Genomic DNA, 16658 nt, shown 5'->3' with positions numbered 1-16658 from the left:
AGAAAGATAGATGTTTGTCTTCTTCTTCTGATATTGATGTTAAATAAGAGACGGAATGTTTTTGTTTAAAACCAATTCCTCATTCCCTCACCCCCACCCCCACCTCCAAACACAAGAAGTGAATGTCAATGTGAACAAAGGCTTCCTTTAAATCTGTTATTCAGTTCAAGTGTGTGTCAGGAAAAAAAAGTGTGTATAAAATCTAACAACAAAAAAGGGAACTGTAAATAGAAAAGTAAAACATGTAGAGGAGACAAATATTCTGTGCATATAGCTTTAAAATCCCATCAGGGAATATGTGTCAGAAAGAGAGACTACATACTCATTAATTTAAACATAAATTCCCAAAAGCAATATTCCAATATGTTAATTTGCCACGGTAGATTTACCCATTGAAATCAGTCCACCAGTCTTGACCAGCAAGTAGGATCTTAATTTTACCATCTAACAGTTCAATTGAAATGGAATAAAGATCTTAACACAAATATCTTAGTAACATAGACTTTCCCAGATTGTAATGGAGCATCTATTCAACATTGTCAGTTCACAGGTAATGAAACTCCTTGTAAGTGTTATTTCCTCACACAATAGCAGGGTCTTACATGGAAAAGGGCTCTGTTCACTTTCTATTCAAAGCACAGGAAGAGATTATAGAATTGGTTAAGGAAAACAGCTTATTTTTTGGAAATCAGTTAAAAAATCTAAAGTTATGAGTATAAAGTAATAAAAGAAAAATAACTGGCTGGGTTTCCCCCCTTCTTTACAGTGATATGGTAGAAATACAAGGAAAATGCCTAAAGTCCTAAAGGAAATCTGGTACCTTCACTTGCTACAGGGCTCAGTATAGAGTAAGGAAAAAAAATATTTTTGGCTGCAGCTTTAGTAAACAATGAATGATGAAAAATATTGCAGAAATATCTTCAAGAAATCTGACCACTCTGAGCACAGACCTTATCACACTGATATTGTCTATATACCTCCATGAAGCTTGGTAAATGAATAACTGAGCCTGATTTTGGTGGAAGGAGAGAAGGAAGTACTAGTTCCAGCTTTGAACCAAGATTATGAAAAAAACCCAACCAACAAAAAACAGTTATTTCTTCTCCTGAATAATAAAGACATCATGTTTGCATATAGAACAGCTTTTGCATTATTGCTCTACATATAAGAATATATTAAGGAACTCATAACAGACTGCACATTACAAACTTAAGGTTCTTTGGTGAAGAATGAAAGAAAACAGTATTTGAGCTTTAAAGAAAATGATCTCATCCACTTTGCTTTTATCTATTGATCTGTTGAATCCTCTCACAGAGCAGGGAGAGGTACTGTGTGAGTTTCACCATGGCAACGATAGCCACGCCCCCAGCCATCATACACGTTGGCCAAAAGAGTGAATGGAACAGCACGTTGGAACTGTAGAGTTTGGTTAGGATGACACTCTTCTGGTTTCCTTCCGGGTCAGAATAGCAGGAGAAGTGTTGGTACTTCCTGAAGTTTTCCATGACAACATTCACCAGGGACATGGATTCTTCAAAATTTTTTCCACACTTAGGTATATAGGAGCACTGTGGAAAATGAGATAAACTGTCACCAGAAGATACTCTGTGTGTGTGTGTATGTGTGCGTGTGTGGTACTAGGAGGAGTACTGAGGCCAACTTAATGATCTGTGAAATAACCATGATGGTTTTTCTTTTCATATTCAAACTAGTGCCTCTAGAAACCCTAAGAACTCACACACTGATTAAAACAATGTTTTTAGGTATCTGGCCAAGATGTACTTTGATAGCTCACTCATATAGCTTAAATATTGATTAAAATTGGGTGACTCCAAAAAACAATTGGATAACTCCAGTGGATTCCTTTTGCCACAGCTAAGCGTGGTGAGTGTTCATTATTCTCCACTGAACATACTTTTCCATGGAACCAGAATGTCGACCTTTCTGTCTTGTATCTGTCCACAGCTGTCAGTTATCTCAGGGAACTCTTATCTTTTCAGCTTGGCTTCATTTTTTTCAGCCAAATCACCTTGGTCACCTTGCTACTAGTCAAGAAGACAGCTGTACCCCTGGTGAGCTGCTGAAAAAGAATCTCAGAAAGTGTAGAGATATTGAATAAAGAGCTGTGATAAATGGTTCATGCCCAGTTAATGTTGACAAGGTAACTTTTTCCATAAAGCAAGGAAACATAAAGCAGAATCAATTCAGTTTACTCTTAAACCAGCACTCATCTGAGAATTTACAATAACTTTTCTTTGATTTTTTCACCTGCTATCTTTCTTGCTATATCTCTTCTATATGCCTCTCCTTTTTTTTTCTACACATTTACATCCTCTGATTTCTTTCTTTGTATCTCTCTTTTCCTTCCCTGCCCTGCCCTGCCTGCCAGCCCTCACCTCTCTATGATACTTTCCCCTCTATTCTCTCTTCCTGTTCTCCTTTCTCCTTCTCTTCTCCCTCCCTCTTCTCTGGATACAGATGGAATTAAAGAACTTTGTAGTTTTTCTTTTTATTACTTATTGGATATGTTTTTGCATATATTTTCCTAATTTATAGATCAGTCTTTGAGGAGATGAAATCTCTGTGAACCTCTTCCTCGGTCTGTATGTGAACAGTGACAAAACTGATATAACAATGCATTTAACTTTTTAAAAAGTGAGGAAAAAAGTGATTTAAGTAACTTCTTTGGGAGATGTGTGGGCCCTTGGTTAAGTCTTTGCCCTCTTTATGGTAAGGTGCCTTCCAACAGGAAAAAAATTCCTATCCTTTGTTATATACATTATCAAATGATTAATTGATTTACCTGAATTAAAATGGTTTGTGACAAGATCACTGCTAATCTCGTGTTTTAATGTGAATTAGAAAACTATGCCCCCTCATCAAAACACTGTTATTCTCTGTTGAAAAATTGTGATAATACACTGATTTTATGAAAAAAACCCCACATATTTTACTGCTACTACCAGTTTATAAGTTGTGATTTAAATATTGACATCTATGAGTTTTACAATGTCACTGGTACCCCTAGGATTGTACAGTACACAACTCACGCAACTGTATGTAGAGATACAGATGAGGTGGGCTGTTGGTGAACTTTGAGCTATACTGATGGGAGCTTAGGGGTAAGACCTTGGATTCCAGAACCAATTTAGATTTGTATATTTCACAGGAAGAAAATATAAAAGAAATGGAATGAGTTTTGCTAATGGAGTATGTTTGAATGACTCTTTCCCCTGACTTTATTAGTGGGCATACTGGCACTTGCTTTTTTTCACTGTGCTGTAATCACTGGATTATTTGTTTATAAACAGCAGGAAGATTCTTCAATTAGTTAAGAATGGAGGATGAGCATGCTGATATTTATCATAAACAAGGCTTAATATTCTCATACAAGGGCTGGTTGGCAACCTCATATTTAATCAGCTAAGAATAAATGTGAGTACACTCATAAATGTGGTTAGTGCAGAGAGCTGGTACTAGCACAACATTAAGGGTCTGAAAGTATCTCCAAGAAAGCAGAATTTCTCAGTGAGTTATAACTTAGTATGAAAATCGGTCTATGACTGCCATGATACATTTTCTACTGGCTGGATGCTGGATTGAAAGAGTTTAAAGCAGTAAGGGGTTACCTTTATATTTTTCCTTCTTCAGCACTGTTAGATCATGTCTACAATTTTTTTTAATGCTTTGATTCAAAAAACAGTAAAAAAATTTAAAGACAAGTCATTTGTGGTTGAATTAAAAAAGAGCCAATTTAGTGTATGCATGCATCAGGGTTCTTTACATTTTGGTGCCAAGAGAGTTTATAGTAGTAGTTTTAGTGGCTAACAGTACTAAGTTATTGAAATGGTCTCAATAAAAATGGAATTCCATTAAAAATGGAGTTTTTCCTTTTCTTATGCTGTTGTGAATTGATTTGGCTTTTAAATTTTTTTTGGAGAAACATTTATCAGCCAGTGACAATAAGTTTGTCACTATATAAGATTCTTCCAAATACAATGCGATATACATTACTTTTGAGACCATCTAGCAAGGTTGTAATAAAGGAGCTGCTTTATTAAAGCTTCTAGTCATCAGGGTCTCAAATGCACACGTTTGGACTGGCCAGATGAGGTGTGTCCCGTACATGATAGGGTGTGGGTCCTCAGGGCCAGGCACTTAGAAATGCAACTCCACGTTACTGGTATAGAAAAGATTTCTCTGCCCTTGTGTTTTTAGCTTTTTCTAACCTTGCCACCCACCACCTTTCAACACACATAAACTGGCTCCCACTAGACTATTATTATCCTTGAAAATTCTATCATAATATGTCAATCATTCATTTACTTCTATTATTGATGGGTCCTTCTTTTGTGCTAATGAATATATAAGGTAGTATCACAAGCCCCTGACGTGTCTTCAAGAGGTCTGGTTACTGTGTTACTGTGTTTCTATAAGCAAGTTACTTGGCTCCTCAGAATCAACTTTTGTATACAGTAGGGTTAATAGAGCCTTCCTGGCAGGGTGTGTGAGGATTAAATTATGAATATGCATAAAGCATCAATAAATTTTCTTTAACATATTTTTTATTGGAATATCACATTTGTCCATACGATCTAAAGTCTTTAAACAAGTGCCACATACTAAAGTAAGAAAACTTTAAGGAGGGTAAAATTACTAGTTATGTGGTTTTCACAGGAACAGTCCTGTTTGATGGCTCTTGTCACGCGTTCCTTGTTTTTGTGTCCAAAGAGATTTGACATTATGCTGAATCCTACATTAGGATTCTAAGTTTTTGTTTCAAACTATAGCCATGTGTATGTTTCTGAGACTGGTATGAATTTGGGGTAAAGATTTAGTGATCTTATGATTTTATCACATGTTTGGAGAGTGCATTTCAACAAATGAAAACTTTAGTAAGTGATCAACACTTAGTTGGAAAAATGTAATGTAGATTGAAAAGGTAAAAATCCTTGTGTTTTTAGATCATTCTTTTCTTGGTGGGAGGTATGGGCTAGGAAAGATTTAACTTTTAGACTGCATGATATATAACACAAAGGAACATATGAATAATAATTTTATATACACAAGACACTTAAATGCCACTCAAAATTTGTTTATATATATTTATATTACCATGGCTATAGGTCCTTCTTTCTTTTGTGCCTAACATATGGATATAGAAACCTAGCAAAACTCTGAGGCAGCCATTCAGGGGAAGATTTAGACCCTCATCTCTCTTCTCTCTTTTTTTTAATTTTAATTTTTTATTTTTAATTAATTAATTTTTGGCTGTGCTGGGTCTTCGTTGCTGCAAGCGGGCTTTCTCTAGTTGCAAAGAGAGGGGGCTACTCTTCATTGTGGTGTGCAGGCTTCTCACTGCGGTGGCTTCTCTTGCTGCAGAGCACAGGCTCCAGGCATGCGCTTCAGGGGCTGTGGCTCGTGGGCTCCAGAACGCAGGCTCAGCAGTTGTGGCGCATGGGCTTAGTTGTTCCGCGGCATGTGGGATCTTCCCAGACCAGGGCTCAAACCCGTGTCCCCTGCATTGGCAGGCGGACTCCCAACCACTGCGCCACCAGGGAAGCCCTCACACCTCTCTTCTTAATCCTGAATTTTGTTAATAAACCTTTGTGCTTTCCCAACTCCCTTAATTCTCTTTAGTATCGAAAATACAGAGATGGCCCCACAACGTGACCCTTCGTCTCCCCAGCTGAGGAAACCTGGATCCTGTCACCTTCTCCTGACTGTCCTTTCCCTTACCACAAAGATTTAGCAATTGCATCTTCTCTCCAGTTCTTTGGAAAGCAACTGAAAGTTTTCTTAGCCTCCCTTCCAGAATCTTTCACATCAATAGAGTCATTTTTATTCTTGTGATGGACAGAAGTTTTGAGAAAGTACCTGTTGGGCTTTTGCTCAGCCATGCTTCACTAGGCATGTGTGAAGCAAAAAGTGACAGGCCTTCACCCTAAAAATAAAAGCTGTGGGAAGGAGTGGGGGCAGTAGGAAGGGTATATTTGGCTGGATAACCTCACTGGTCAGCCTCCTTTTCTTTATGATGGTAGGAAGGGAACTATTAATTCTCAGGATCACCTCAGGGGAAGGGTTTGTTCTTCATTTGTTCTTTTATTAAAAGGGTAGTGTCTTATTTCAGAGAGGGGTTAAGTTTGATGAAATCTAATCAATATGTTTTGAGTGTCTCTAAAGTACCAAGTTGCATGCTGGGTATAGGCATGAAAAACATAAACAATTTAAAACAGATCATTAGAGAGAAACAGGACAAGGGTGGTGGGAATGATGAAGTGGGACCAGCAATGAGGCTGAAAAGGCTCTTAGTAAAGGCTCTACACTTCACAGAGGTGGGCCACAAATTTGTGAGAACTCTGTGGTATCCAGGGCATCCTAGTCCACAATGCCTACAAGATAAAAACAAAAACACTGCTCATTGAAGCATAAATATCTTGATTCTAAAGTCAGATGGGACTTCTTCAGTGTCCACAAACAGTGTTGTGTACATGTTTATTAAGCATGTATGACATGCCAGGCTTTGTGTTCTGTGCTGGAGAAGGAGACATGATCCCTATATTCAAAGGATGTAGAGATCCCCAGCTGGCAGTCTTGGAGTACTCTAAACTTTTGAGTTCTTTGAACATTAGTGATGGACAGAGGAGGTGAGAGAGTAAACTGGGATGTTATTTTCATTCTTGTTTGAGACTTCCTGCTTCTTACCATCACTTTTAAAAAGGCGAATCCCACAACATTTAGACAATTTTAGTTTGCACTCCTAGTATCTGCTTGATTTTGGCAAGTGGGACTGTTTGAAATGTTTGGTAGAGGAGAGGAAAACAGCATTCACACTGTGCTATGTACCATAGTTTCCTGCAGTATCGAGACACAGATTCCTCCAGAGAGGTTTTCCTTTTCTGTGTTTTCCAGAGCTTTCACATTTATTGTGGCATTACTGCTTGATGTGGAGTAGAGGAGAAGCTTAAAAGACCTAGGAAATCCACTAATGAAATAGAAGCCATGTGGAGCTGCAGGATTAGTTAATATCCACAATAGCTTAAGCCATGGAGCCCTCAGGTCCATGATGTATCCAGTTAGCCCCTGAGTAAGTCAGATATCTAATTTGACCTTGCCCTTCACCATGATCCTCTTTCTCAGCAATGGAAAGGAGTAGGTTCATTTTCCATGCTTTTCTTCTTGATGCTCAGTGCAAGCTGTTTTGGGACACATTCTTCCCTTCATTTCTGCACAAAGATGCCCTTAACTGCCCATAATTCAGTTTTGGTGAGCAGTGACTAAACTTTGTCAATCACAGAAGCATTTCTGAATCCATGGTCCATAGGCAGTTTCAAGAAATTTCTAATTTAAATATCCGTAAATTTAAGGTGCTGATTATGGGGATGTCATATGTCAAATTTCTGGGCATGTTTTTTCCCATCTTTTCAGGGTGCACTTCTATCTAATATGCATCCTGTGTAAACTGGTGTTGAATATACAACCTTGACTGTTCCTGTGGATCACGGATAGTTCTAGTCCTTGTTCATGGCCTTTTACTTGATCCTAATCACCTCTTGGAGTATGATGAAATGGCATGGATTCTCACCTATTCACTAAGATATACCATCAGAAGGATAAATATTTCTTAGAATTTAGAGTTTTTTTTAAAGCTCTTATCTTTACCCTCTCAAGAGGATGAGCTAATGTTTTGCTTTTTAAGAGAGAGCATGTTTAGGTAAAGAGACTTAGATTTTAATTCAGACCTAATTAGTGAATGTGTGACTTTGGGAAAATTATTTCATTTTCTGAGCTCAGCTTCATTATTGTGAAGTGGAGATAACAGTGGTACCTAATATGTGAGATTGATGCTGTAATTAAACAAATGAGTTCATGTAAAATATTTAGTATTATACAGTGCCTGGCACATTTTAAGCTCTTGATAAAATTTGGCTATTACTACTTTAGGAGTAGGGTTTTAGTCAGGATTAAATGAGATGATTTTTATAAAGTTCTTGGCATAGTGCTGGGCACATAGTATATAGTAGATACTTAATAAATGTGGGCCCCTCTTTTTTTCCCATTTAGATTCTCAACTTCACTTTATTTTCTTCCCTTTTATCCTTACCCTACCAAATGCTGTGCAGAGGAATTCAGTGTTTACAAGCTTTGATTAAAATTGTAGAATCTCCCAGCATTCAAGCTAAAAGCTAAATAAAATCTGGAGCAGTGGTTTTGCCAGTCTGAAGACTTTTTTTTTTTGCGGTACGCGGGCCTCTCACTGCTGTGGCCCCTCCCGCTGCAGAGCACAGACTCCGGATGCGCAGGCTCAGCGGTCACGGCTCATGGGCCCAGCCACTCCGCGGCATGCTGGATCCTCCCGGACCGGGGCACGAACCCGCGTCCCCTGCATCGGCAGGCGGACTCCCAGCCACCGCGCTACCAGGGAAGCCCTGGAGACATTTTTAGTTGTCATACTTGGAGGGAGGATGTTGCTAGTCATCTAGTGGGTAAAGGCCAGGGATGCTGCTAAAGATCCTACAATGTACAGAACAAGTCTCCACCCTACCCTCACAGACGACAAAGGAATATTCCACCCCAAATGTTAATAGCCTTGAGGCTGAGAAATTCTAGTCCAGGTGTGTATATTCTCTGGATGTGCAGAACTCAGAAGGCTTCAGAAAGGTGACAAAATGAGGGGTGATGCTGAGTCTGGAGTTATAAATAATTGGTTAATTTATATAATTTACTCTCCATCCAAAATAGCTGTCTTCCTCATGACAGCGATATATAAAATACCACATATGTGGTAGTACACTACATACCAAAAATGGATATACTTTCTGGTTTTGCACAAAGATTCATTTTTAATACTCTTTTAAATCAGATGGGCATGTTTTGGGGATCCCTGGTGGGTAAACAAGGTTTTAAACTCTCAAAGGAGATCAGCATTGAGAAATTTAACAACCATAGTGAATTAATACACAGCCACAGTTTATGATTCCTGTGACAGCCTTGTAGCCAGAAGAGGCAGGGGCTCTTGAGCCTGCTTGCAGCTCCTAGAGACCGCTGGTCAGCCAGTTGCTCCACAAGAGCATGCCAGCTTATCAGCTTAAGCAGCTTCAGTTGTAATATGGACAAGAGGTTGGTCACTGAGTTTAAAAGCCAAAGAAAAAGACTATATGAGAGAGTGTGAAAATTTAAAAATAAAATCCTTTTGGATATCTTTCTACAAAGAAGCAGACAGCTTGACTGATATACCTTTGCCTCCTGTTGTCCCAAATCAAACATTGTCAGTAGTGCCTTATGTATCTCAGTAAAACCATGCCCATTCGTTGGTAACTATGGGAAAGACTACTATTTTTGGTGAGCTTGGGGAATAGTAATAAGAAGGAGAGGTCAAGATAGAGAATATTTTAATTTTTCTCCCCAGGAATATCCTGTATATTTCTCATGCTACATTAAGATCATGGTTTAGTGACCTTTTGACATGGTGATAACTGTATTTTCCACGTATTTACTTCTGATTAAAGGCAGAGCACAGCTAACCAGCGAGTGAAGAACTACTGGGCCAGGAAGGTGATCCAGCTGTTTGGTGTTTTCTTTCCCCTGGAAGTGTCTGTTGATTCTAGAAGGGGGCTGAGATCCTAGAAGGTTGGATGGAATTTTTGACAGCCTTGAAGAGCTAAGGGCAGGAATTATCATTAACAACCTATCAAGTGGGGGCTCTGATGACACCCTATTCACTTTGGGCTGGAACTGTTAAGGGCTGCATCCTAGGAGTAATGGTCAACCTGAAGAAGATAGATCCTCAAAGGGACTTAAGTTCAAACTTGAATATCTCAATTTATGTAGTCAGAATAAGGTGATTATGAATGGCACCTAGGGGCCTTGCAGAAGCAAATGGAAATAATTTTTGGAAAAGATGACATCATGATATCAACCTAGGCTTAAAATTGTTTTTATAAATAATTTTGCAGATATGGTGTTTGACAACTAATAAAAAATAACCAGACATTACAATGCAACATGAAAACAATTAAAAAAAAATAAAACAGGCACATAGGGGCTTCAGATATTGTAGTCATCAAAATAAACTTTAAAATAACTACAATTTTACTTTTATGTTGAAGAATTTAAAAGAGAATAATTAGAATACTGCAGAAAACTAGAAATTATAAATAAGATCCAAATGGATATTCTAGAAATGAAAAATACAATAAGAGAAATTAAGAGCTCAATGGATGGGTTTAAGAGATTAGTCAGAGCTGAGGAAAGAACTGTGAATCAGAAGGTAGGTCAATATCTATAATGAAGCACAGAGAGACAAAAGGAGGGAAAATATTAAATACAAAAGAGACAGGAAGACACACAGGGGATACAATGAGAATACCTAACATACAGTCTGTAGGAATTCAAAAAGGAGAAGAGGGAAAGAATGAGAGCAGAGATAATATTTCATGAGATAATGACTGAGAACCTTCTAAAATTGACAAAGAACATCAAGGAAGAGGGAGAGAGGCCCTGGGAACACTAAGCAGGCTAAATAGAAATAAATGTTTACTTTTGCACATAGTAGTTCAACTGTAGAAAACCAAAGAAAATAATCTTTAAAGTAGACCAAAATTACCTTCAAAGAAGTAGCAATTAGACTGAGAGCTGATTTCCAAATAGTAGTAATGCTCACCAGAAGACAATGGAATGCTTTCAATGTACAGAAATAAAATAACAGCCAACTTAGAATTATATACTCAGTGAATATATACTTTGAGAATGAAAATGAAAAGAAAATATTTTCAGATAAATGAATGCTTAGAGATTTCTTTAGAGCAGATATTGCACTAAATAATTAAAGAATGTTCTTCAGGAAGTAGGAAAAAATGATCCCAGACCAAGGATAAAGGAAGGAATGAAGAATAAGAAAATGGAAGATGATGTGGACACATCTAAATAGACAGCTACTATATACAAAAACAATAATAATATCTTCATGGGCTTAAAGTATATATCGAATAAAAATGATGATAATATATAACTTGAGAAGAGAATAAATGGAGTTAAAATGTTTTAGTATCCTTGATTAGTCAAGATTGCAAGTTGTAATCACTAGTTAAACACTAAAAGAATAGTGACAGAACACATAACTTCCAAGAAAATAGAGGGGAAAATGGGATCATAAAAATAATCCGGTGAAGAAAGGGTGGTCTTTTCATAAATGGACTTGGACAAATGATTGTCCATATGAATAAAAAAGAAACCTAGAAACTTGACTCTTGCATAAAAATCAATTCCAGGCAGATTGTTCTCTAAATGTGAAAGGAGAAACAATAACATTTCTAGAAGATAGTTTGGGAGAATGACTTCATGATCTGAGGGTAGGTGAAGACTTTTTAAACAGACAGCAGGACAACCAAACGTTTGAAAAAAGAAAAGAAAACAAAAAGAAAGGAAGAAGAAGAGGAAGAAAGGAAAAAGAAAAAAGAGAAAAGAGAAAAATATTGACAAGGTTTGGTTGCACTGGAATTAGAGACTTCTTTCATTCAAATACATCATTAAGAGAGTGAAAAGACCACCTTTCATTTCAGGAGAAGGTATTTGCAACGCAACAATCAAGGAAGGTTCATATCTAGATTTAAAGAATTCCTACAATGAATACTAAGAAGAAACCATCCAATAGAATCAATTCAATAGAAAACAAGGGACTTGAACAGACATTATTAAAAAAAAGGATATTCAAAATGCCAATAAATAAATGAAAATGTACTTAATAACATTAGTCACCAGAACTGCAAGGTTCTGATTTCCTGCAAGTGCAGGATATGTTTTATTTCTTTGCTTTCATGGTGGTTATGTGGGGGAATCTCTATAACAAGTGCTTGAGCTGTACTTTTTCATTTCTTGCATGTTTTACAGTTAAAAACAAGGTAAATAAACCAAACAATGACCTAGTATCATACTGACAGCAGACAGAATACTGGTCCTAAAATTTTAACTGAGATTTTCCATGGTAGGTTCACTCCCGATTTATAGCTTACGTACTGCATTCATAGCGTTTATAGCTTACATACTGCATTCATTCATACTGCATTCATACTGTAGTGATAAAGTGTCAAAACGAGAAAATGGAAATGTGTCCCACTTTTTGATGCCTATTCAATTTTGGCCAATTTCCAATTCCTTGGAGATTTGAGAGTTTTACAGACATTCATCATTACAGGTCAGTTTTGATTTAAAAACTTGACTTGAGGGATCTTGAAAAATGTATACTTTGTGGGATAACTAAGCTATGTATATTTGTAGAATAGGATTAGGACTGGTATTGTTTGTGGGTACCACAAACAAAAGGAAATCAGAGCAGACATTGTGTCCTCAGAGATATTTGCAAGAATTCTTTTAAGTTACTGTAACCAAAATGCAAGGTGGGTTTACTTACTTTTTGTTAATATATCACAAAACGAATCCTATGTTCTAGTATCAAGCTTTGCAGCTACTGAATTTTTTTCAATACATATAATCTGTATCATTTAAGTGCTGATAATTGTAATGAAAAGTTTTTACAAGAAAGGCTGGAGTTGTGAGAATTGTATCCTGGTGACGAGAGCCAATTGTCCTGTTGGAGAATGTTATCAGGTTGTCTTGGCATATGAAAGTACTCTGGCCATCTAAATTGCTACCATAAATCCAAAACACAATGTATTTAACTTAAAATTGATAATGGCAGGTTGGTTCTGCTGACACGTTACTAGTCATCCCAGACCTTTTAAATGCAAATTTTATGTGCAGCTTTAATACAATACATATTGAGCATCCAGCATGTGGACTTGAATGTGTTTGTGCTGGAAAATTCAGCCTCTATGAACATAACACATGTGAAGAAATATGCACAGGCCCACATACTGTGACCATGGGTTGAAGGTCTCACCTGTGCTCTGCTCGGCACTCTCCATACTCTGTTCTAATCCTCACAGTGAATGACCTTGCAAGATGGTCATTGCTATTACATTTTTAGAGAAAAGAATACTGAGGCTCAGAGAGCTTAAGTTACATCTCCAAGACCACAGAATGAAGTGACAATGGCCGTGGAAAAGCAAAATATAGTTTTACCCCGTGGTTCCCAGGTATATGACAAATATTTTGCTTTTTGGCTTGTACAACTGTGACTAAACTGCACATTTGCTTTGAAAGACTAAGTCTATTTGTGTATCAATAAGGATATAATGTTTACCCTTCTGAATGAAAATAAAGGCTAAATCTTCACTGTTCCAAAATGGGGAGTGATTTGACCACCACTTGCACAGAAAATAAATGTTTCCCAAGTAAGAGAGTCAAGTAGTGTAGTGAGTTCTGTGACTGGATGAGGAAGGGCCTGCTTCCTAGTGGCATTTTCCTTTGAAGTGCTGGCACAGGGGAACTTGATAGAGAGATGGAATGGTGCGGAGCTGTGTGGGGGTGAACGAGATGCAGTGTGCGCCCAGCTCCTACCTCATGATTGATTTTCATTGTCTCTTCCGTGTGGTAGAGAAGGAGCTTCTCTCCAGAAGAAGTCAGGTTAACGTACACCTGGAGACAGGGGTACTGAGAGAGTTTCCAGCAGTCCGGACCACAGCTGAAGGAGCAGTTAAATGTTTCCGTGATGGATGCATTCAGCAAGGTGCACTGAGCCTCCTCGGTCCACACACTACACAGAGAGGAGGAAAATAAGCACAGGCCCAAATGCCAAGGGCAAAGAAGGTGTAATCAGAGGGGAACATTTGTCAGCTCCTTGACCTGAAGAATCTTCAAGATCTATAATACAACCTATTTGTTAATGTGTATGTTTTTAAATAGAGCAGCTTTAGGCTAACTATAATATAAACACAGACAAACTTTGCCTGGCATCTGAGAACTTTGCCAATGATTTCCATCAGATATAGTGTCATCTTTTCCAGTGCTTGATTTAAGTTAGATATTTTTCCTTATCAAATTCACTGGTAAGCATAAAGCAGCATCTTTTTACATCACAACCTGTACTCACCCTGCATTTCTGCATTTTAAGCTGCTTCCTGCCATGCCTTGGTCCTCACCTCGCAATGTCTGCCCAGTTTGTAGGCAGTGAAGGGGTAAGGGAGAAGGGGAGGAGAGATGGTGAAAGGGTGGAGGGGCTTGAGGTCCAATGTGACAGATGAAAGGACAGTGATATATTTCTTTAAGGTCTTTCTAATAAGGGAGAAAAGATAACTCCACCTTTTGATTATACCAAGAGCAATCACTTATTGCATCCCCCTTCACCCTAACTGGTGCTTTACATACATTGTCTTCTTTGTTCTCCCAATAACCCTATAGGTTAGGTATTAATTCCTTTTAAAGCTGAGTGAATTGACAGTCAGAGAAATCAAATACATGCAAGGACACACAGCTAATAAGTGATGGAAATTGTGATTCCATCCAATCCTTTATTTCTCTACTGCCCGGGCTCATTCCATGGTGCTGCCCTTCTTCCCCACAAACAGTGGAAAAGAGGCTCTTGTTATATGCAGATTAATGGGTTCTTATCAGTGCCCTGGGACCTCTCAATTAGAAAGATAAAACAAACAAACAAACCCTCCAGCTGCCCATTGGTCAGCTTTTCATTCTAAAACATTTATAATTTTATGATCAAGGTAATATTTGTAATTAGGAAGTAACACACCCAGAATCAATGTTTTGCTTCTGGATATAAGCTGATTACCAGAGTGATCAGAAAACATTCTTTGCAGATTAATAGCCCTTCTTTTTGCTGGACGTGTGTTGACAGGGCACCATGTCCAGTTTCATACCAGAGCCAGGATACTAGCTCTGACCCCCTCTGGTGTGGCAATTTTTATTTTCCTGGGACATGGGTGGTCAGATTTTGCTTATACAAGGAGGAAAAAAGTCTTAGATGGTTCTAAGCAGATGTGAGGATCTGAAAGCGGTTTTGGAGTCAGTGAACTCTTGGGGCCTGAGGCATCAGAGCTTTCACTGTGAAGCAGCACAGCTGAAGGCATCAGAGAAACAAAGCAGAGCAGCCACAAATGGGAAAGATGATGCCTTAATTTTAGCAGATTACTGTGTTTCAACTAGATTTTCCTTCTAAAACGAAAGTATTAATTTAGGTGGGGAAATGAATGCCACAAAATGGTTTGATTCTCTTTTGGATTGAAACCTCAAGTTTTCATTTGAAAGGGCCTCGTTTCTTTAAGCTGAAGCACTCTGAGACCCTCCCCATTAGTTATAGCAATGCTGGGCTTTCCTGTGCTCAAAGTGTCCAATTTATGGACAACAGTTAGCTAGAGATGCTGTGGAGATTTATCATGTGGCTTACTCAGGAGGAACACTTGACAACTCAGTATTCAATTGCCTCTCTATCTATTCAGTAAACCTAGGGCAAATATTTAAATAAGAAGGGTTCAAAATCTTTAATTTAAAAAGTTAGTGCATAGTAGTGTTTTTCAACCTATTAGAATCACCTGGGGAAATTTAAAAGCTACTGGTGAATGGGTCCCACTCCAGACCTACTAAATCTGACCCTGTGGAATGATTGTGGTGGGGCCTGGATGTCAGTATTCTTAAAAGTTTCTTAGGAAGTTGAAACGTGCAGTTGAGAACCACTAATATTTGGGGTGATGGAAGAGTGGGGTGTGGTGGAAAGGAATGCAGGTGGAGAATGGACAGACGTGTGAAGAGGCAAGAATAGGGATTCTGGAATTAACAGGATGTGGTTTTGAATCTTGTCTCTGCCGAACACTAAAGCTGTATGACACTGGGCAAATTATATCTATCTTGAGCCTCAGTTTTGCCATTTTTATGAGTATATTCATACTTGTAGAATAGTTATGGGAATTAAAAAAGTAATGTATGGCAAGTCCCTGGCACATAGTAAGCAGTTTATACATATAACTATTTTTATCATTGTTAGATAACATTATTGACAAATAGTATGTGCCAGCCACTGCTCAAAGTTCTTTTTAGGAAAGAAGGTAAGGAAGAGGACCTCAAGATTGATAAGCTGTGTGGGAGGAGGGAGAAGGGAGACAAAAGACAGTCCCAAGCACCCAATGGCTTTACCTCTGCATGTATGAGCGCAGGAGTGTGATTCCCAGCAGAAAGTACATCATGATGGAGCACACCATCATGGCCAGTCCCAGGAGAATGGCCCGGTCCTCTCCTGCTTTCAGTGCTGTGACAGTTTTCCTTTTGTCCAGGAGGTCATGGTCCCTGATTTTTTGGTAAATGTTTCTGAGGTTGAACATAATACAGTTTTACTTGAAGTCCACAGTTAATCAACACACCCCTAAAGAGTAAGTCGCTGCTCAGGCCTTCCTAAGGCAGAGAGGCCGAGAGGGGTCCTCCAAACCCGCCTGAGTGCAGTTGGATCCCAGCATGTGACTATTGCCTTCCAACACACACGTGCACACACACACACACACACACACCACACACCAACCCTGAGCAGAAACAAGTCTCCCTTCTTTCCTTGGGACCCATATCTAGCTGTCAATACTTTTGCCTTTTCTCTAAGTCTGAAGAAAGAAAGCAATCCCTTCAGCCCTTAAAATAATGCTTTGGGTTTCTTTCCTTTGCCAACCGCCAGCTGATCATCATTGATCTTTCTGTACTCTCTGAATACCTAATGGAGCATTAATTCAAATAAATGGCAACATATATGAGGAATCTATCAACTT

At 38.4% G+C, this 16658-nt stretch overlaps 1 protein-coding gene across 1 annotated transcript in view; it reads right to left on the bottom strand.

Annotated features, from left to right (window-relative positions):
• Nucleotides 1-489: 489 nt before the first annotated feature.
• The window catches only part of KCNMB2 (potassium calcium-activated channel subfamily M regulatory beta subunit 2), a 258347-nt gene continuing 242178 nt past the window's right edge, over nucleotides 490-16658 (bottom strand). The window contains exons 3-5 of the mRNA XM_032630841.1: nucleotides 16042-16212; nucleotides 13459-13654; nucleotides 490-1568 (exon numbers count right to left, since the gene is read on the bottom strand). Coding sequence (XP_032486732.1) covers nucleotides 1284-1568; nucleotides 13459-13654; nucleotides 16042-16212 — 652 coding nt within the window. The 3' untranslated portion in view covers nucleotides 490-1283. The remainder of the gene's footprint in view (nucleotides 1569-13458; nucleotides 13655-16041; nucleotides 16213-16658) is intronic.

This window comes from Phocoena sinus, chromosome 4 (assembly GCF_008692025.1).
Source record: "Phocoena sinus isolate mPhoSin1 chromosome 4, mPhoSin1.pri, whole genome shotgun sequence".
In the NCBI taxonomy this organism is placed as follows: Eukaryota; Metazoa; Chordata; class Mammalia; order Artiodactyla; family Phocoenidae; genus Phocoena; species Phocoena sinus.
Note: the sequence above shows the minus strand (reverse complement) of the source record. Positions and strands in the feature narration are given on the sequence as shown.